Consider the following 23,460-nt stretch of genomic DNA (forward strand, 5'->3'; position numbering starts at 1 on the left):
CCCTTAATACCATAAAGTTGTTATTTATGTAAACGTCCGTCATGCCAAACACGATCAAACGCCTTGCTTATGTCAAAGAAAACAAATCTAAGTTCTTTATATTGATCAAGGCTTTGTACAATAGTATGATAAAAAGATAACAGTTGGTTAACAGTTGAATCATTTGGCATAAACCCAGATTGATGTTTAGTGATAATATTGTGTTCTATCAAATAATTATACAAGTATTTAAAGGTTTTTTTTCCAGTTATATTACTTCAACAAGATGTAATAGAAATAGGCCTATAATTAGACACATCATTAACCGACCCATTTCCTTTATAAATAGCATTTATGTTTGCAGTTTTCCAGCGAAGGGTGATAACTCCTGTTTGAATAGTTTTATTGAAGAGTAAAGTAAGAGGAAGGGTGAAAGAAGGTTCAAGTTTCTTGATGATTTTAGGAATCATACCATCAGGACCAGGTGGCTTATCGCTATTAAGAAGAAGAAGTTCATCACTAGTGTCTTGTTGGGTAATTGTTATATTTTCTAAAGAATGTGGAAGGTTTGTTTTAATGTCAGGAACAGGCTCAAGATTTTCGGAAGAAGTAGATATGGATGTGAAGTATTTGTATTTATTCAGACATTCCGTTTTATCAAAGGGATGTTGAATAAAAGAATCTTCAATTTTAAGAGGTGGGATAGGGCTTGACTTATTGTTTATATTAAGTACATTCTTAGCTATTTTCCACCAGATGCTAGGAGTTGTGTTTTTGTTTGCTATAGATTTTTGTAAATTACCAATACATTTTTTCTTTGATTCTCGTATAAGAGTAATGGTGTCTTTCCTGACTTTCCTATAGTTTTCCCAATGGGCTGGCAGATTACTTATTTTTGCTTTCTTATGTACCCTATTCCTTTGTCTTATTTTTAATCTAACTTCATTTGTAACCCATTTTTTATCACTAGGTCTGATATTTGTTCATTGATAGCATCACACAAAACATCATAAATTCATTACTATTATGTGATTCTGATAATAATTCCCAATCTATTAAACTCAGATTCCTATTCAGTTTTTCAAAGTCAGCTTCATGATAGATCAATATTTGTTTCTGATAAGATTTTAGTTTAAACACATTATATGAGACATTGAATTTAATAACACAATGGTCACTACAAATAGGAGGAGTTACAACTACATTTTTTACCAAATTATGATTATTAGAAAAGACAACATCTATAGAGGTTGATGTAGTTGCAGTTATCCTAGTAGGATCATTTACAAAGCTATTGAAGTTAAATTTTGTTATTAATCTGCCGAGATGACTATGAGGTTGTAAGTTTAACATATTGACATTCAGGTCACCTGTCAATACTATATTTAAATTTGTGTCTACTGCTCTTTCCAGAATAGAATCCAGGGTATCCCAATAGCTGACAGCATTTCAGGCCTATAAATACAACCTAATAGAATTTTATGAGACTCAACATGGACTTCTATCCAAATCATTTCAATATCTTTATGTTCAAGGTCAACTCGCCTTTTTGTAACAATAGTGTTTTTGTGGTAAATTAACGCATACACAAACGGACTGAGACCACAATTAAGTACTTCCGGGTTCAGGCCCCACGAATGAAGTCCCCTCAAAAATGTATGTATTTCAGGAAAACAAATCAAATGCCTCTTTGAACTTGATTTTTGTAGATGAATTTAATATGGATTTATAGTAGAGATGTCAATCCAGGTTTTGTGATGTAAAACAATAATATTGATCATTTATTATGTGTGATGAGTCCTGATTTGACCTATACCCCTGACCCGGATGTATATAATCCACGTTGGTGACACATTTTGACAGCTATCATAAGAAAATGCCCAACATGCTGGGTTGAAACTTTTATATTTTGCTTCTCTGATGTTGGTCTTGGTCAGGTGAGATTGGAAAGTTGCATATGAGATTTTGGGAATTTATTATGAATTTTAATGTTACAATGAAACATATAGCGAAGCTAATTGTGGTCTTAGTCCTAATATATGCTTGGAAATAATATCATAGTCATGATCAGTTGCATGTATAAGTAGGGTATGTGAAAAAGTACAAGACGCAAACACTTGGTTGATCTAGATTCAGTGGGTTTTTCCGCTGGTTCGCTTACTTTTGTGAAATTGGACCGATAATTTTGATACAGTATAATGTCGGGAAGAAGGCTGATAGAATAGGATTTTTGTTTTTACTAACCGTTTAGCGCTCACGGTATTATAATCAACATAAACAAATAAAAATCGAATACTATGTTGAAATGAAAACATTTACGAAAAAGGGGACTCTTGCAAAGGGGACGTTTTCGTTAGGGAGGGCGCGCATGCACCCAAAGGTCGTGGCTTAACACGTGTGGACTGGTTGTGTGTATATAATTTGTCGATGTATACAAAGCAAAGGACACTTGAGTTATGTGGTCATATTTACTCCATGTTTCATAAACATACAGGTATGTAGTAATTACTTGTAGTTCAATATTAGTAGTATATATAGTATATACTTTTAGTAGGAAACTTACTTGAATAAGGTGTATATAATTACGAGTTTTCTCATTATACCAGTCTTGACGGTTTTTAAGTTGATTCCGATCGATACTATCCATAATACCCGTACGCGTACACAGTGTATGTGGTGTGCGTGTGAGGGATGGTGTGTGTGTACATGTATGTGAGCGTTTGTTTGACCCCTTGATTATAGGTCTACTAGTAATCCACTGGCAGAGAAGTAATTTTCGAGGATATGACAACAAATAATATATACAATGTATTAGGAAGTATCTTGATCTGTTGAGAGGCAATTCGCAGGCCAATTATCAAGAGGAGTAATAGATTCCTTTTATATAATAATTATGATAAGACAACCAATGTCATAAGTACACATAATGACATACATTAAATGATTGTTACATGCTTGTTTAGACACTTGTAAACACAACCGAGATTTCATTTAAGTTGACCCATTTCAACCGGAAGCTCCCCTTTCACCCAGAAGTTGAATACTTAGACACGTTATCGCATATTGATAACTTTGTTTCCCATGATAAAGGCTAACATTGTACATTGCTTAAACTACTTTGATAGATGTATTGATTAACCTATATACAATGTTAACAGTAATATAATATTCACTTGCATTCCTGACCAGTTGTTTTACATATTGAGGAAGGAATAAAAGAAACACGTTGGACATGTCTTCATTACTAGTTTGTAAACATGTACATGTAGTGCATGTCCCAGTGTGTTTCACTACCGGGATATACTTTTATTGAGACATTGCTATTTTACCTCAGATGTTTAACTAGTTGAGTTGGCAACACATTAGGTAAGGACTGTATTAAAATTGGTGAAATCAAATTAAACTGAGTTGTTGTATTTGTTTACATTCTAATGATCAGCTGATGATGGAGATCCAGTCTAGATCCGGATCTCAGTTCAGTTGATTATGTTATACATATATATTCATGTATATATACTGAAATATTGATATACGTATAAAATATATGATTGAAGCTTAGATATCCACAAATAAGTATGTAAGCAGCACAATACTAACACAGAAACACTGACAATTTTATATTGAACACTTTGTTTAACATATATATATATACGTATATGTAGCTATATACATGAATATGTACAATAGTTAGTAACGTCGACTACTTTGGGGAGGGGCACTAGCTTGTTTCCCCGCGAGGGTACGTACACCAGATCTTTTTGGGGGGGTCAGGGTATTCAGTAAGTTCCTCAAGACTAGTAACTTGACTTTGCACACCACTGTTGTCACGAATAACAATTCGCCCGTCCGTCGTCCAGGTTCCAGATATGAGTTTGCTGAATTTAAGAAATCGTGCCTTGGCAAATACAGAACTCTTGATGTAAAGCTTACAGGATTGAGATGTAGGGCTGGGTGAGCTTTCCGTCGTCCCCGAGTGCTTCTTTACAAGAACAAATCTAGCTTCATACACCTGAGCTCTAGTTCTGTACGATATGAAGCGTACAATAATATCCCGAGGGTACTGTTTAGACTTTGGCCCAACACGATGAGATCTGCTGATGTCAGCACTAGTAAGCATAACCCCTAGCTGGTTGTTGCATGAATCCATGATAAGCTGATCAGTATCTTCATCATCTGTTTCTGGAATACCCTTGAATTTAAGACAGTTACGTCTCGAGTATTGTTCCATATTATCAATTCTGGTTTCGAGAGATTTGATTTGACGATGCAGTGCTGTGATACCTAGGGAACTAAGCAAAGCGTCCTTGAATAGAGCATTATCCATTGTAGCTTGTACACTCTTCTTAATTTCCCCAGACAACTCAGTAGACATCTTGCGTGTATGATGTGTGATGTATAAAGTATGAGCCACAATATATATAGATATAATGCAGTTCTTACGTTATGTCTTCAATGTCTCAGACAAAGGAAGATGGCGGGAGAATGACTGCTGCCCACTTCAAAATTTTCAGGCTCTAGGAAATAAGAACGACATACCAACTTGGCCGGCCAGCGTAATAATTATAATGTTTGGTTACTTATCTGCCGTTGCGTACACAAAATGGTCCAATATATATCCATGAAAACCACACTGTGACAACTTTTTCGCTCAGCCAGTAACATAGTGTCCATTGTTCGACCACCGGAAGTTACTAGTCTTCATAACTGTGATAACTAAATTATTAATGAATTATTTGTAATAAGTTAATGAAATAAAGCATATTAGAAAATATTCAAAATGTGATGACTTCATTCTCTTCTGAGTTCACCTGTGTCTACCTGCATGATCAGTCAGTGTTTTGATAGTAAGTACTTTTATTATTTCAATAAAGCACACCTATGCCACTCTTGCCAACATTATCCTCTTCATATTTCTCACCTAAAATCTCAAATGTTAGCTAGACTGGAAGACACCCCAGTGGTCAGTACAGGTAAAATAAACTGTTCGAATCATGAGATGTCAAATACCTATAATATCATAGCTAACGGTCCATGAAAAAAGTTCGATACATCGAAAACTTCGATTTGCAAAAAATCGAATCGTGCATAGGTTCGTTAGTAGCGTGATATAGTGAGAAAATTCGGGACCAAGTAAAAAAATCGATAAAATCAACGAAGTTCGAATCATCGATGTTTGACTGTATACATACTTCTAATTGCAAGCTTACCGGTAATAAGTATTTATATATTAATGTATTTTAAAAAGTTTCCGTATCTATCCCCCGTGTTCATTGAAGAATTAAACAATCTGTGTAAGATAGCGTTGAGTTCTATACTTTTTTTTATCTTGGGAAAGTCTTTCTTTGATAAAGCACGAAGTCTCAGTGTGTACAACCAAACATAAAAGTAATGTGCATGATTTTTTTCTATTTATAATAACATTATCTTTGGCATTTGACTTTTAAGCCTGAAGCTACATGTAGTATTCCAAGCAATTATTTCTTTAATAACAGTGACCTTGACCATCGGACCCTTATAAGATAGAACTTGGTAACTTCTAATAAACGTAATAAGCTGCTCAGCGGAATTCATAATATAGGCCTTTTGTACTTCAATTGATTTTCAATTTATGAAAATAGTGACATTGACCTGCAGGCCTGAAGGAATAATTAAGGAACTATGCAGCAACCAAACAAGACGCCCTAGGGGCCTGTATCAATCACCTGGCTCTCTGGACCTGTTGGCTATTGGGGAAAAAAACAACATTTTAGCATGTTTGACTCCTGTGACCGCGAACGTACGTCAAGGTTATTCATTTTAACAAACTCTGTATCACTTCACCACAGCATACTACAGGCCTGCTTTTTGATCAGGTTATTGGGTTAAATTATTGAGTAGAAGATTTTCAAGATTTTTGCATGTCTGGCCCCTATGCCCTTTAATAAAGGTAAAGGTCTTTCATTCAAACAAACAGACATTTCATTTTAGGGCACCACATCTCATGATTTTGGACCATAACTACAAAGTGTGCATTTGAATGGAATAATCCCCTTCTGCTTTATCTGTCGTCATTTCCTGTCGTGTCCAGATTTATTTTGAAAATCACGTTTTCATGACTAAGCCTTGTTGGCCAAATAAAATAAAAACTTAAAGTTTCTACTAACCCGACTTAACCTTAAAAAGAATCTTGCCTGTTTTTCCAAAATCCAGTGGTTTTTTTCCTAAAAATGCAAATATTTGTTACCATTGTGTAGTCGATTTCCGTTTAAATGTCAGTTATACAAAGTATATGCAAATCAATTACACTTAAAATATAGTTATCTTTTGGTTTTCCATCCATTAGCTATATCCGTTGCTCCAAACAGTTCAATAAACTGTTCCATTGTTCTGTTTCAGATTTTCGTGTGTAACGTATAGTTTTCGCCAGATTGTTTTTAAAAAATCCTACCTACCATTTAACTAGTACCTGTAATGTCCATTCAATTATCTATTACGACCGTAATAAGATCGGAGTGAGACAAGCCTGTATTTTGATTAACTTCACTCGTGTCAAGGCTTATCAGCCCAGGCCCCGATTATGGATATTACACAGGTGTATACCGACACTGTATTCTGTATCTGTATCAGAAGGCACCATAACCATGTAGTAATAAACATGTAGTTAGCATATACAACATAGTCAGTCATTAATGTAGTTACGGCCACACAAACGCAATATAACAATGGCGACCAGGATTAAACTATGAAGAAGAAATACATGGACTAAAAATGTTCCAGTGTTAGCTACCATGCAGTACATTTGTAGTTTTATCACAAATTGGAAAAATGGCAACTGGAATACCAACATTCCCGCAATTTTCTGTACACGAAAATGCTGTCGAAATCAGATGGAAAAAATGGGTGAACAGGTTGGATAACCTATTGGTTGGCAAGAACATCAAAAACAAAGACAAGAAACGTGCATTCCTCTTACAGTTTGCTGGAGATGAAGTCAATGACATTTTCTACCCGACACAGGCAATGACTATAAAACTGCTGTTGAAAGATTAACCGAGCACTTTGCGCCGAATAAAAACACAGAATTTGAAGTTTTCAAATTTCGGCAAACAAGGCAAATGTCCAGTGAGTATATTGACAATTTCCACACCAGACTGAAACAACTAGGACAAAACTGTGAATTTGTTGATTGTGACAAGGAGATCAACTCACAAATAATTTAGGGACGCAGTTCAACCAGACTTCGGAGAAGAGCGCTACAGGAGGACATTGATCATCATAAGTTAATACCGATGGCCCGAAGTATGGAGATTTCACACCTACAAGCCCAGGAAATTGAAAAAACTGATCGTGCCTACCCAGAGTGAGAAGCCGCGAACGCTGGAAATTTTCCTCACAAGCACAAGGATAAGCCCTTTCTAGCAAAAGCAAAAGTATGTCACTCTTGTAAAAAGAAAACAATCATTTTTCGAATGTATGCAAATCGAAAAAACTTGTCAAATAAGTAGAAGACAAACCAAGTCAACCATGCACTGAAAGTTTATCAAACGAAGACTATCTTTATGGTATAAAGACAGTAAACCAGGTTAAATCAAAACAACCGAAAACTGTGGTAACTGTTGATGGATTGACTCTTAATATCCCTGTCGACACAGGATCAAGCATCAATGTCATGGAGGAAACATGCTACAACAAAATCAGAAATAGGAAAAAGCTACAGAAGGCATCAACAAAACTGTTTGTGTATGGCTCAACAACACCTTAACCTGTAATTGGAACTTTTGTTGCAAGCATAGAAAGTAAACAGAGAATTGTCACTGCGCTATTTTTTGTAGTAAAGGGATGCAACGGAAACTTACTGAGCTATGAAACGTCAGTAAACCTTCAACTCATACCTGTTATCTCTGCTGTATCGGAACAGAGAAGAGAAGCTATGCGAAAAATACGCATCAATTTTCGAGGGTATTGGGAAATTGGAAAACACCCAGGTAGATATACACATTGACGACAATGTTAAACCTGTGGCTCAACCACACAGACGTATTCCCTTTCATGTTAGGAAACATGTAGAAGCTGAGCTAGACAGACTTAAAAATTAAACATCATTGAGAAAGTGACAGGACCAACAGCTTGGGTATCCCCAATCGTCGTGGTTCCTAAACCCATAAGTCCAGGAGAAATTAGGATATGTCTAGACATGGGACTACCCAATAAGGCTAAACAAAGAGAAAGACACATCACACCGACTATCGATGACTTGATAGTAGATTTAAATGGTGCAAATGTTTTCTCAAAACTAGACCTCAGCGCAGGGTATCATCAACTAGAGTTGATAGAAAAAAACAGAAATATCACAACATTCTCAACACACGTTGGACTTCGAAGATACAAACGATTGAGTTTTGGTGTATCATCAGCAGCAGAAATTTTCCAAGATACATTACGGACATGTGTAAGATCTCAAAGATGTAAGAAATGTCAGCGATGATATCATTGTTTTTGGCAAGACCTAAGAAGAACATCACAGAAATCTCGAAGCAGTATTTCAAAGGTTGAAGGAAAAGAACTTAACACTTAACAAAAACAAGTGCGAATCAACAAGAAAAGGCTAGAATTTTATGGGTACATATTTGGAGCGGAAGGAATATCTGCTGATCCAAAAAAAGGTTGAATCAATCAAAAACGCCACTACTGCAACAAACATATCAGAGGTACGAAGCTTCCTAGGTATGACAAACTACGTTGGACGAGTCATATCCGACTATTCTACTACAACAGAACCGCTAAGGAGATTGACAAAAAGTACAACGCCATGGAAATGGACAGACAGTCAGCAAAAAGCGTATGAAAAGCTCAAACAAGACCTGACTAGTGACACTGTGATGTCGTATTTCGACCAGACGAAGCTGACTAATCTTGTAGTGGATGCAAGTCCCGTTGGATTAGTTGCTATCTTATCTCAAGAAGGAAAGACTATCGCATACACGCAAGCAGAGCTTTGACAGATGTTGAACAGCGATACTCACAGACAGAGAGAGCGGCACTAGCTAGTGTGTGGAGTTGTGAACATTTTCATCTGTATCTCTATGGTCATACATTTACACTCATCAGTGACCACAAAACCACTAGAGTGCATCTTTAATAATCCAAAATCAAAACCACCAGCAAGGATCGAGAGTTGGCGATTACGACTTCAACAATATGATTTCAAGGTTTTATACAAACCAGGCAAATCCAATGCAGCCGACTATATGTCTAGACATCCAAAGCGGTAAACATTCTGAAATAGCGGTAAACATTCTGAAATAGCGGTAAACATTCTGAAATAGCGGAAAGCTATATACGCTATATCGCAACAAACGCAGTACCAGAGGCAATGACACTCTACGAAATATGTATTGCTACTAAGCAGGACATGGAAATTCAAATGATCATACAATCTGTCAAATCGGGAGTATGGAAAATACATTACAACAGCCAAACCCTGGAAACATTGTCAATAGTACGCAGTAGCCTGACAGTTGTTACTACAAAGGATGGTGAAGTGCTGTTATGTGAAAACAAACTGGTTATTCTAAACACTCTACATCAACGAGCAACATAGCTGGCCCGTGAGGGACATCAGGGAATTGTAAAAACAAAACAATTACTGCGGGGAAAAGTTTGGTTCCCCGGTATAGACAAAAAAGTTCAAGAGATGTGTAAGGGATGTATTCCGTGCCTTGCATCAGTACATAAGACAACTACTGAACCATTACGGACGACAGAACTTCCAGAAGCTCCGTGGACTAGAGTAAGCATGGATTTTTGTGGACCATTCCCGTCAGGATCATACTTAATGGTACTTGTGGATGATTACTCAAGGTATCCAGTGGTTGAGATACTATCAAACGTGTCAGCACATACTGTCATACCAGTACTAGACAAAATCTTTTCAATGTTTGGAATTCTACAAAAGCTCAAAACGGACAATGGACCGCCGTTTAATGGAAACGAATTTCAGAAATTTGCGGAGGATTTAGGTTTCAAACATCAAAAGGTTACACCATTATGGCCTCAAGCAAATGGAGAAGTAGAGCCCTTCATGAGGACTCTAGGAAAGTCGATTCGCGCTGCTCATGCTGAAAATCGTGTGTGGAAACAATAACAATTCCGTTTCTTACGTAATTATCGAGCAATACCTCACACTACAACAGGTGTATCGCCCTAAGAATTACTGTTTGGACGAAACATTCGCATCAAGATACCGAGCATTGAAGTCAAAACTAGCGATGACTCCATTGTGAGAGAAACTGACAACAAAAGAAAACAAAAGATGAAGGAGCAATCAGATAGCACAAGGCATGCTACTGAATCAAAGCTAAAAGTAGGTGACACAGAACAAACATAACAAGCTGACAACCCCATTTGATCCAAAACCATACCGGATAAAATCTAAGAAAGGATCCATTGTGACATCTGAAAGAAACAATCATCAAATTACCAGGAATTTTTCATTTTTCAAACGCGTTATGACACCACCATCGGAACAATGCCCCGAGGAGGAGGAGGAGGAGGAGGAAGAAAGAAACATGCATGATAAACCAAGCATGAGGAGGTCCGCACGACGAAAGAAACCAACGAACCTATGGAAAGATTTTGTGTATTCATAAAGTGTATTTCAGTAGGATAGTGTGTTTAGTAAAGCAGTGAGTTGTGTATCAAAGGGCATAACAAAACCCTTAACTCACAATTAGATATTGTTATATATATATATAGATAATAGAGAAGACAGTGATCAGAGGACAATATTCAGAACCGATCTGTGAAGGAAGTTTGCATTATTTTAGAACATTACCGTAAAGTGAAATTCCACTTGGGCGTCACCATCGTAAATCACAAGAGCCTGTGTGATTTTAAACAGACACTTATTGGACATGATTACCGCCACACAGGACAGCCCCATCCAGGGCTCATTATAACAAAACCCCATATACTCCGAGGCGAGATCAAATTGAAATTTGCTGACCAAATTAATTGGTACAGATTTGACTTGGCTAAATTATTTGCTTATCGTGAATTTAAAGGCTTTTGTTTATATGAAGTCTCATTCTGTAAAATGGGGAGAGATGTAATGTCCATTCAATTATCTATTACGACCGTAATAAGATCGGAGGTAGACAGGCCTGTATTTTGATTAACTTCACTCGTGTCATGGCTTATCAGCCCAGGCCCCGATCATGGATATTACACAGGTGTATACCGACACTGTATTCTGTATCTGTATCAGAAGGCACCATAGCCATGTAGTAATAAACATGTAGTTAGCATATACAACAGTCAGTCATTAATGTAATTACGGCCACACAGACGCAATATAACAGTACCATCTTTTCCCTTTACCTGTTCGTAGAAACAAACAAGTTTTCAAATTATTGTGTCTTTTTTAGACTAACCAATGAAATTGTGTATTACATATGGGTAGACCATGGGTTCGAAATACAAGGCAAGTCCCTGGAAGTGTAAATAGTTAAGGCAGCACCGAGTACTGAGTTGATTTGTCCAAAATGTCAGATTTTTGGTTAAAAAGGTACATTATTTGGGAAAATATTATCTGTATTGATATCAATTGGGAGAGATTAAATTGACTATATTCATAATGTAAATGGCAACAAAGGAAATGACTAGGTGGCCAGTGCTGAAACAATCATAAGTTAAAAGTTTTTTATAGTAAAAAGTTACACTAGATCTACTATGTGGCGCACGAGGGAAATTAAACACAAGGCTAAATCTGCCAAGGTTGAATGCAAAATAATGAACCTTTGTTAGTAAAGGTAGTTAGATAAAGATGTTCGATTATAAACTGTGATGTGTCTTTTCTTTTGCTGGTGTCTTCAGCACTTTGGGTTTGCTTTAGTGAGGTAACTTTAAAGTTGGCATCAGATCCACAGTTTAACACTACCACAAGGTGGCAAACATGAACATACTGTAGTTATTTTGACATGAAGTACCTTACTGTTACTCTGCTACATACTAGTACTACTATATAATTGCATTGGGCGAATTGATTTTAATGAGTACTATTCCTGAGGTCCCAGGTTCAATCCGTACGTAGTACATGCATTGAAATATATCTAATTGATCTTGTATGTTGTAATACAAAATGACTTTTCCCAATAGAGCAAAGTATTATCAACACAAACTCACTGTACCTAGTACATTAAGCAGTGTCAGGGCACAGGGCCTCGTCACAATCTTATCGTCTTGTAAACACTTAGTTTATTCTATGACTCATAATTAGCCAGGGACATCCTTGATATGTCTCTTTATCCTATACTAGCTCATAACCCGCAACAGGTTATGAGTCGTAGAGTTAACAGATAAGTGTTCAAAACGATACGATATGTAGTTACGTGGTCCTGTAGTCGGGGTAATTAAATATTCTAAAACCAGACCAGTCAATTAAAAACAAGTTACACTGTACAGGAGAACTACAAATATTCCCAATGTCACGGATAAGCATTTATATCAGAAACTGTAACACGAAAGTAGGTCTAGCTCAATTAGATGCAAGCAGATAGTAAGGAATTAAGTAAGTGTTACCTTTTGTTGTATTCTAGCACATTGGTGTCTCAACAAATACGAAAAAAGATCTAGTCATATTCGATAATCTTTTGTTTTGTGTTTTGTTTTATTGAGAGTTGCAAGCGCGCATGTGCAATGAAAATTGTCATTTCCACCGCGAGAGTTACAAGTTTTCATATCTTAATATAAGTATTTCACTGCTAATGATGATAATCAACATTCGGAAACACCATAATCGTCATGTTTCTGTCGTTTACAGGTGAACATTACTTCCGGGTCACGTTCTGAAGTCATGCGCTTCCGGTCATCAAATATAATTTCCCGTGAATTTATTGGGGAATCTAATTTCATCTTTAAAATGAAATGAAATGAAAGAAATACAGATTATCTAAATAAAAATATATCAGTATTGAGTAGAAAATTAAATTCCCTTTCTAAATAATTGTTCTGATGCGCCAAACCTTAAGCATAACCAATTAAAATCAAAAGGTTTTAAAATTGAAGCTTTGCAGTACTTACTGTTTTAAACGCACAGATACTTTGATGTTAAAAAAAGATGGCGACCTGAAGCTGTCAGGCGGTTTGGATTGGAATTGAATTCCGTATATTTCGGCTAGTAAACATCGTACAATGTACCCGTGTGGTTAGATCATCTAGTTTTTTTCAATACGTATACAGAACAGCGGTTGTTTAATCGCTACGGTCATTAAACTACGGTCATTAACATAAAAATTCGGATTATTATATACATACTTATTTAAATATTCTTCTGAATTCAATTTTGTCCGAACCAATTCTCCAAAATGGTAAGAGTTATGTCAATTATGTTTTGTTCATGTTATTTGGCATGAGTCAACGGGGTGACAGCAGCAAAATGAAGTAGGTCAAAATTCTAATAGGGCTGTCATGACGTCATACTTAAAAAGATTAAAATTGCCATAACTCGAAAACCATTGAATTGTTATGATTCATGCAATATGTTATTTGTAGAATATATTTAGGGCTAACTTTTCCCCATGCCATGTTAATTCAAAATATACTTAAATAAAAAGCTCGCTAAGGGGTCAAGTTCAACTATTTTTAGATCTTTAGGACATCTGACCCAAAGGGTCAGCCCATCGTGCCGTCCGTCGTCGTGCGCCGTGCTGCTCCTCCTTTTTCCAACACAGATAAAAAAACAAATTTGATCTGAAACATAACTTGCTGCGTATAGACAATTTATGGTAATGATGCTTAATTGAGGGGTGTGTCTCTGCTGTAAGTGTGTCAGATGACCGTTAAGGCCCATGGGCCTCTTGCTTTTGTTTTTCCTTTTTTTTTTTTTTTTTGAAAAATTCTTTCACAGTATAATGCAGTATCTCATTTTGATGATTTGGTGTCTACGTTTTTCGGTAGCATTTGTCGTTAACGCGCGACGCCATTTTGAATATTTCCTTTGACATTTTTGGTATGCCGACTATTCAAATTTTAAGTTTTCTTGTCAAATTCAACCAGTGGGATTCATCTCAAACTTTGACAAAATGATAAAAAGATGATACTAACCAAGTTCAAAATCTAATATGGCCGCCATGACGTCATATTTTAACAGATCAAAATGGCCATAACTCAAAAAGTTTTCATCATACAGAGAATGAAATTATATCTTTGATAGATAATGGCTGGGGCTATATTTTATCAATTATAAGTTTTAAAGTCAGAGATCAAACGCAAAAATTCATTAAGGGTTGACTAAATTTCCTTTTTTTTTTTTTAAATTTATACATATGCTTTTAAAGATTCTTGCACAAGTCTATGCATTATTTCATTCTGATAATTTTGATGCCTTTAGTTTCATCGGTACCATTTCCCGTTCTTTTGGAAATGCCCACAATTCATACTGTACGAGTTATCTCCCCTCTTCCAACTCCTTTGTTGAAACGCAATGCCAGAATGATTAAAAACTAGAATTTTGATGAATGCCTATCAAATGTTCTAAAATAGTTTTTACGTTTGGAAATATTAGGCCTTTAGGTCATTTGTGCGAAGTAGGTGAAAATCCCGTCAAATTGTTCATGACAATTTTAGAATATTTTTGTTGACCCTTTGAGTCAGCTTATTTATAGGGAATACCATACTTTTTTCTCTCATTTTTCCAAATATGTAATTGGTTTTATTACTACAATGTTCAATATTTTCGGCATGTTGGATCGATTTCTCCGTGCATTTAACGAAAAAGGTGTGAGAAAAATAGTCCATTATATGTTAGGTATGTGGGATAGGAAACTTCTACATCCGAGGGTAGAATTTCCCTATCCCACATACCTACATATGATGAACTCTATTAATCCATATTGATGGCAAAACACTTCATTGCCATGTCTGCATGCTCTGGTAGTGTGATAAGATTCACCACAAAACCCATAGTTCTGTTGATGGAGTGATCTTCTCAGGTGTTGACTGGTGTTATGGTCTGTTTCAGTCTGTTGGTCTTCCTTTGGTGTATACTTTATGTATATTTCTCTTGTTCAAGTCCAATGAAGAATGGAACAATTGTTATGTCTAATGCTTTTAATATGAAATGACATGTTTTCGATATACTAGAAATTGTAAAAAGTGGAACACTGTTTCCTGGATAGGTAAATACAAGTGTCAACAGAGCTCAGCGCTGTTGTCCAGCCTGTCCAGAGAGAAGCGGGCAATAAAGGATGACTCCTGCATTAATGCAAATGATTTCCAAAAGTTTATTGATGATTTCCTTTGATCTGGAGTGTAGCCGAAATGTCAACATTTCTCTTTCATCAGTACGAATTTCAACGTTAGGGATAAGATCTCTTACTATGAGATGATGTGAACAAATACGCGAGGACCAAGCACAGCAGTTTGTAATGAAAGATTAATTGGTGTTTTGCGGGCTTGTGAAAATTGTCAAGTTTTGATCGAAACTATTCCTACATAGTGCGAATTTGACGCGGGAAGGCTGGTCATAACATGGATCTTCTATGGATAATGATGGGATATTCCACCACGTCATTCTCTTGATCATCAGTAAAGTTATTGCTATCAGTTTTCAAAACTTCAAGGCACGAAAGGTGCTAGAAAAGTCTTATGTTTCTAACAGTTTTCTTGGTTTTAATATCTCTCCCAAATTCACCTTCACAACACGTGCCTAAACTCCTACGTCTCATTGTGAGAACGGTACTGTATTAGGTGTTAAAAGTCTCCGTCAGATGCTATTTTGTAAAAAGGATAGAAGCGCTTAAATATAATATTTTAAATAATGGACATAGAAGTAATTTACCTGTAACAAAGGCCCAATGGACCCGAATCTCTCACCTGTTACCCGGTGATCCTTTTCATGCATAAACATAATAAAGAACAAGTATATCAGAGACTATATATATCAGGGTCTCGCAGTTATTTGAAAAGGTGTCTTTTAAATATTTTGGCCAATTCAAACTTAAATTATGATCAAGGTCATTCTTTTGAACAGACTCTCTAGCCTTCATCTGAGAACGCTACAAGCCAGATATCAGGTCTGTGGACCTTTCAATTATTGAAAATAAGACATGGAAATATTTTACGCTATTTGACTGCTCTCACCTTTAAAAGTCAATGTCATCCATTTGAACAAACTTGGTAGCCCTTCACCCAAGCATGCTACATACCCAATATAACTCCCTGTGACTCTCAGTTATTGAGAAGAAGTCATTTAAAAATTTGAGGCTATCTAACTGCTGAGATATTGAATGTTAGGCAATGTCATTCATTTGAACAAATTTGGTAGCCTTTCAACCCAGCATGCTACAGACCTAATATCAGCTCCCTGGCTCTCCTGGTTTTTGATAAGAAGTTGTTTAAACATTTTAGCCTATTTGACCCCTGTGACTTAGAATGAAGGTCAAGTCATTCATTTGAACAAACTTGGTAGCCCTTCACCCCAGCATGCTACGGGCCATATCTTAGATCTCTGGGCCTCTTAGTTATTGAGAAGAAGTTGTTTAAATGGAAAAGTCGACACCTGACGGACGGACGGACGACAGACTGACGACGGACGCCGCGCCACGGTATAAGCTCACTTGCCCTTCGGGCAGGTGAGCTGAAAAGTAATGTCAAAAGAATAATGAGATTGGAGTATATGGGGTATATTGTTGCAGATTTGTTTAGTCACTGTCGGTCATGCAATACATCATATTTAACGTCCTAAGTATAATTAACAGCGATGGTCATTTAATGACTTAGCCAACACATATCCGCATTACTTGTATGCGTGCTATGTGTTATAAATTAGGAAAGGCACGTGTGTCGGTTAAGGTTTTGAGTGTTAGGGTGGTCTGTTATATCCAGTATTGTTCAACAAGTCATTCAGGTGACCCACATTAAAATAAAACATCAACACTGCACAAATGGTAAAATTTGATCTTAGGGCAGGATTAGGGTAAGTTATAGCTTTATATACGCTAAATAACTTTTAATTTGAAAGACATTCAAAGTGTAACTTTGTTTACAAAAAAATGACATTTTTCCACAAAATGCTTAAAAAGTTAAATATTATAGGCAGTAAACTTACTGTTTTTGTATTTTGGTCTAGCTAAATCTTCCTATTTCGTTAGCATACATACTTATTATTTATTTGTTTTGTGACAACATGCGTTCTTCGTTTAGAAATTTAGTTCGTAATTAGTCAATTAGGCATGATTGATTTTGATTAAATATATAACCAAGGGAACCAACATTAATTGCACAAAGTAATGTATATACGTGTAAAAAATGATTAGGTCGGCCCTATCTTTCCGAAAGATCCTTCAGATACTTCTCAAGAAATGGCAAAAAGACAATACATAGACTTTTTATTTACTGAGATAATTCCTTTAAAATCATTAAACCTAAAGTATTAACTAAACAATTCTGTTGGTAGATCTTTCTTCCATGGAAAACTTGTTTGAGTACCGGGTGACTGGACACTGATGCTGGCCACAACAGTTGACCTCTGTATGATCTTTTCCAGGGTCAAAGAAGGTTCGTTGGAAAGATAATATGCCAGAGCTCCGACAAAGGCATCCCCAGCACCCTATAACAAAGAAATGTAGAAGCTGAACTTTGAAAAAACCATCAAAGTGCTTATTTCTTATGCAGAATTTACAAATATTGATCAAACTATTGCTAAGGTCCTGGAAGCATCTCACCCAAACTTGCCCGTAGGTGTCCTCGAAGTTCGTGATGCCAGCGTCATGCTCAACATGCTCTAAACCTGCTCTTGGAATACTGGGTGAGTTGGCCTGCAGTGGACCATGCAGAACAATAGCAGGATGCATGTAGCAGCCGCAAGTCACATATAACTCAACCCGTATGTAAATTGGTCATAGACCAGTGTTTCATGGTGTTGGTACTGCCAATCTGCTTGTGGCATGTCATTGCTGGGGGCATGGAGCGAAATATACGAAGAAAGTGAGGGCATGTTTCGGGCCAGTTACTGACAACCTGCTGGTAATCTGAGGACCATTTGCGGCCAATGTATATTGCTAGCATACCATATAATGTGTCCATTAGAGGAATTCCTTTAGACGCTGACAGTACACTGACTACAGTTGGGACGAAACCTAACAATAGGCAGTCATGTAAGCAGTAAACAAGTAACTAACTGAAAAATTTCTTCAGTTGTCCGTTTGATTTTGAAGGGAAATGACATCTATTTATTATCAATAGGGCTTCATGCAGGTACAAGTTAAGCTACATGTTTGCATTGTATGTGGGAGACCGGAACAGTGAAAGACGATCAGAAGAAGGAGGACCAGAGGATGAAAGGACAAAAGAAGGAGGACCATATAACGGAAGAAACAGAGGAAGGACCACAGGATGGAGGGAACAGAGGACAAAAGGATAAAAGAAACAGAGAGGAAGGGCCATAGGATGGAGGAAACACGTGGACCATAAAACTGAGGGAATAACGAAGAACAAAAGGGTGGAGGGAAGAGAGGAGAACCAGATGATGGAGAAAACAAAGAAGGACCAGATAATAGAGGGAACAGAGAAGGATAACTAAAGGATGGCGAAAACACAGGAAGAATAAAGGAGGGTGAACAGGGGAGGACCAGATGACGGAAGAAACAGAGGGAGCCAAAGTGTGCATGGAACATAGGAGGACCAGGTAATGGAAGGAACAGCGAATGATGACAAGATAATTGAGGGAACAGAGAAGGACCAAATGATAGAGTGAACATAAGGAAAACTAGAGGACGGAGGGAAATCAGGAGGGCCACAGGGAAAGAAAATGAGGACCAGAGGACGAAGAGAAAAGAAAAAGAGGACTTCAAGGAAGGAGGAAGCAAACAAAGACCAGAGGATCTAGACAACATAGAAGGACGAGAGGATGGAGGAAACAGAGAAGAACCGGATAAAGGAGGGAACAGAGAAGAATTGCAAGAGGACGAATGGAACAGAGAGGCAGGACTAGAGGATGGAGGGAGAAGGAAGGACAGGCGGATGGAGTGATCAGAGAAGGACAAATGATTGCGGAAACACAAACGGACGAGAGGATCGAAAGAACAGAGAAGGCCAGAGGATGGAGAGAAGAACCAGAAATAGAAGTAAAGTTACATGGTTGCATTGTGTGTGGAAGACCAGAGAACATAAGGAACAGTGAAGGAGGACAACAGAACGGTGGTACCAGAGAGGGACCAGATGACGGAGGAAACACAGGAGGATCAGAGGATGGAAGGAACGGAGAAGGAGAACCAGAGAAGGAGTAAACAGAGAGGAAGGACCACAGGATAGAGGGAACCGAGCAGGACAAAAGGATAAAGGAAACAGAGAGGAAGGACAACAGGATGGCGGAAACAGAAGAGGACCAGAGGAGGGAAAAGATGGACAAGAGGACGGAGGGAACAGAGAACGACTAAAGGATGAAGGAACAGTGAAGAACCAGATGATGGTGGGAACAGAGAAGTAAGACCAGAGGATGAATGTAAAAGAGAAAGACAAGGGAAAGAAGAGAACAAATAATAACAAGAGGATGGAGGGAACAGGAAAGGACCAGAAGATGGAGGGAACATAGGAAGGCCAGATGTCTGGAAGCTCTCATAATTCATCCAGGTGTCTGGAAAGCAGTTCACATGCAGCAACACAGCAGTACAAAGCAAGTAACACATGTCCAAGAGGCAATGTCCACACGAAACTCTGCCTGTAGAAATCTCAGTCCTTTACATACATTTGTATGAGAGAATTTACAATACTGATAACATTCATTTAAATTTTTCGGTCATGCAACTGTGTAAGAACAGGAAAACCAAATTCCTGTTGTGCACCCTGACAGGAAGCGAACCTGATACTCTAACATGATGATCTTCTCTCTAAAAACTGAGCCAAAGAACCATATGCTCCGTGACAGTGACACAGACTGTATCAAGCAGTACACAGACTGTATTAAGCACTATGTGGAATTGATACTCGTTTGTTTTACATCATTACTATGCCATTTAATCCTGGTTTATAGACCATTTTTCACAAAACCATGAGACAAAGATGAATTTTCACACAATGTATTACTATAGCAGTGAAGTTTGAAAGAAGTAGCAGGTACTTACAGTTGTATCAACAGCAGCAACAGATTGAGCTGGTACATGTTTCGGCGTCAGGTTCTCCTTTGAGGCGAACACTGATCCCATCAGACCCAATGTAAGAATGACCACTCGACAGCCTTTGTCCAATAAAGCCAGTGTTGCTTTGAAGGCTTCCTCTTTAGTTTTCACAGGTAAACCTGTCAGGATTTCTGCCTGTATAATGATGACAACAAGAAATCAATACAATATATGTGTCTATAAACTTAGAATGAACTTATTTAAGGACAATTTTGTGTATTGATAAGGAAAAGATATATAGCACAATAGTGGACAATTCTGAAAAATATAAAGGATACTGAATGGTATCCTGTTGAATAGAACATAGATTTCACGACTTGACAGAATATTGATATTTAAATGAGTGCGAAGGTGAATACAAAAGTTCGCTCAGATTGGACAAAAGCAAAAAACTTTTTCACTGATAACTATTGATCATTAATGCAACTATAGCTATATTTTTGTTAGTTTGTTTTTTGCTTCTTATTTTTATTGAATTCACAAAGAAGACTTTACCGACTACATATATCTTATCAAAAGTTATAATTTTTTAAGATTTACAAATAGCTGGATATTTTACTAATTAACAAAAATCTGTTCAATATTTGAATGATTTACTTAATCAAAAATATCTTATCAATAGTTGGATATATTACTGATTTACAAATATCTGACCAATAGTTGGATATTTTACTGATTACAAATATCTTCGTTAACATTGCCATCATGCTCTTGATTTCACTCCATGCTCTGGCACCAGTTCCAGTGCATTATATATACTTGCTCTGGCATTTCATAAATTATCTGTTTAAAACGACTAAATGGCTAGATTTTCACTTAAATACTATATAAACAAGAGCCCATGGGGCCTGTATCGCTCACCTGGTTTGATTTGACCAAATATCAAAATAATGTTCATGTTCAATTCCTTTTGTTTGTTAACCTCAAACAATCCTATATATGGTTATAGTGTGGGGATCCCATCTGCTTTAAAGAAATAATGAAGTCCAGACTCTCTGAGTTTACAACATGCATTTATAACTGTATGACTAGTAGCGATTTAAAGGAATTACCTCTATTTCCCCTATGGGGCCCCGCCCCCTTTGGCCCCTCGGGGGCCAGAGTCACCATTTATGCAAAATCTGTTCCCCTTCCCCAAAGGATGTTTCTTACTAAATTGGGTTCAAATTCATTCATAAATTTATGACTAGTAGCAATTTAAAGGAATTGCCTCAATTTCCCATATGGGGCCTCGCCCACTTGGCCCCTTGGGGGTCAGAGTCACCATTTATGCAAAATCTGTTCCCCTTCCCCAAATGATGTTTCGGACCAACTTGGGTTTAAATCCTTTCATAACATTATGACTAGTAGCGATTTAAAGGAATTACCTCTATTTCCCCTATGGGCCCCGCCCCTTTGGCCCCTCGGGGGTCAGAGTCATCATTTATGCAAAATCTGTTCCCCTTCACATAAGAATGTTTCTGACCAAATTGGTTTCAAATCCATTCATAACTTTATGACTAGTAGCGATTTAAAGGAATTGCCTCAATTTCCCCTATTGGGCCCCGCCCCTCAGGCACCTTTGGGGTCAGAGTCACCATTTATGCAAAATCTTATCCCCTTCCGCCAAGAATGTTTCTGACCAAATTTGGTCAAAATCCAATAAGAACTTTTTGACTAGTAGCGATTTGAAGCAAATGTTGACGGACGGACGACGGATGACGGACGACGGACCATGGCATAAGCTCACCGGACCTTCGGTCCAGGTGAGCTAAAAAGGGTATATGATTTAAAATGATGTAAAACGTTATGCACTTTATGTTAATTATACATTTCAAAAGTGTCCATAACAATTTGTTTAGAAAATAATGAAAAAAATAAAATAAATATGAACAACCTAGTAACTATTTCATATTATTATTTTTCGATGTATGTAAACAAATACCTATGCGTACCTATGCGCATGCGCGATGCGAGAAATTGTAAACATCATAACAAAGATGGCGAACACCCGATCTAAGTGGAAGGGTTCTGAATCAGTTTTTACCGAGAGCACGAAGAAACGAATAATCGAGAACGTGATTTTAACTTCACAAAGACAAGCACTTATCTTAGGGACAGAGCAAGCAGATGGCATCAGTTAAGCAAGGAGCCGCAAAGCTTGGCATTATCCCCCGCGCCCCGCAGATGGTATGAAAACCCAAATGCATGTATATATCAAGCTCAAAGTAACAGTTATTAAGGAAACAGTAATTTGGTTTTTTTGATTAAGTCTCCATGGTGACAGAAAAAATACCGAAAATGGAAGGTCCGCAATAGCAAAAGGCACAACTAGTCTGATATATTCAGAAAGTTTCAAGCAGCTGCGTTGAACAGTTTTGGAGTTATAGCCCAGAAACAGAAGGAAACAGAAATTTGGTATTTTTGATTAAGTTTCCATGGTGACAGAAAAAAAATCGAAAATGGAAGGTCCGCAAAAGCAAAAGACACAACTAGGGCACTAGTCTGATATATACAGAAATTTTCAAGGAGCTGCGTCGAACGGTTTTCGAGTTATAGCCCGGAAACAGTAATTTGGTATTTTTGACTAAGTTTCCATGGTGACAGAAAAAATATCGAAAATGGAAGGTCCGCAAATAGCAAAAGGCACAACTAGGGCACTAGTCTGATATATACAGAAAGTTTCAAGGAGCTGCGTCAAACGGTTATGGAGTTACATCCCGGAAACAAAAGGAAACAGTAATTTTATATTTTTTATTAAGTTTCCATGGTGACAGAAAAAATATCGAAAATGCAAGGTCCTCAATAGCAAAAGGCACAACTAGGGCACTAGTCTGATATATACAGAAATGTTCAAGGAGCTGCGTCAAACGGTTTTTGAGTTATAGCCCGGAAACAAAAGGAAACAGTAATTTGGTATTTTTGATGAAGTTTCCATGGTGACAGAAAACACTACCGAAAATGGAAGGTCCTCAATAGCAAAAGGCACAACTAGGGCACTAGTCTGATATATACAGAAATTTTCAAGTAGCTGCGTTGAATGGTTATGGAGTTATAGCCCGGAAAAGAATCTCGGACGGACACACGGACGGACGGACGACGGACGCCGCACCACAGCATAAGCTCACAAGCCCTTCGGGCAGGTGAGCTAAAAACTGTGTTTTTTAGAGAATACACTCTTTTATGGGTGTTGGATGCAAACCAATTTTTATCCTATTAAACAGTACGTAATATGCTATTGATGAGAGGAAAAATCATCAACATGTAAGTGGTGGAACATTTTCAAATCTTGGGTTGAATTAGCCTATGGTTGAATTGCCGATTTTCGACTTTCTTTAGATAATTAACA

At 37.3% G+C, this 23,460-nt stretch overlaps 1 protein-coding gene across 1 annotated transcript in view; it reads right to left on the minus strand.

The window, feature by feature from the left end:
* Positions 1-17,328: 17,328 nt before the first annotated feature.
* The window catches only part of LOC117322870 (ribokinase-like), a 38,136-nt gene continuing 32,004 nt past the window's right edge, over positions 17,329-23,460 (minus strand). The window contains exons 7-8 of the mRNA XM_033877803.1: positions 20,079-20,267; positions 17,329-17,566 (exon numbers count right to left, since the gene is read on the minus strand). Of these exons, the coding sequence (XP_033733694.1) occupies positions 17,390-17,566; positions 20,079-20,267 (366 nt within the window). The 3' untranslated portion in view covers positions 17,329-17,389. The remainder of the gene's footprint in view (positions 17,567-20,078; positions 20,268-23,460) is intronic.

Source organism: Pecten maximus, chromosome 3, assembly GCF_902652985.1.
Source record: "Pecten maximus chromosome 3, xPecMax1.1, whole genome shotgun sequence".
Taxonomy (NCBI): Eukaryota; Metazoa; Mollusca; class Bivalvia; order Pectinida; family Pectinidae; genus Pecten; species Pecten maximus.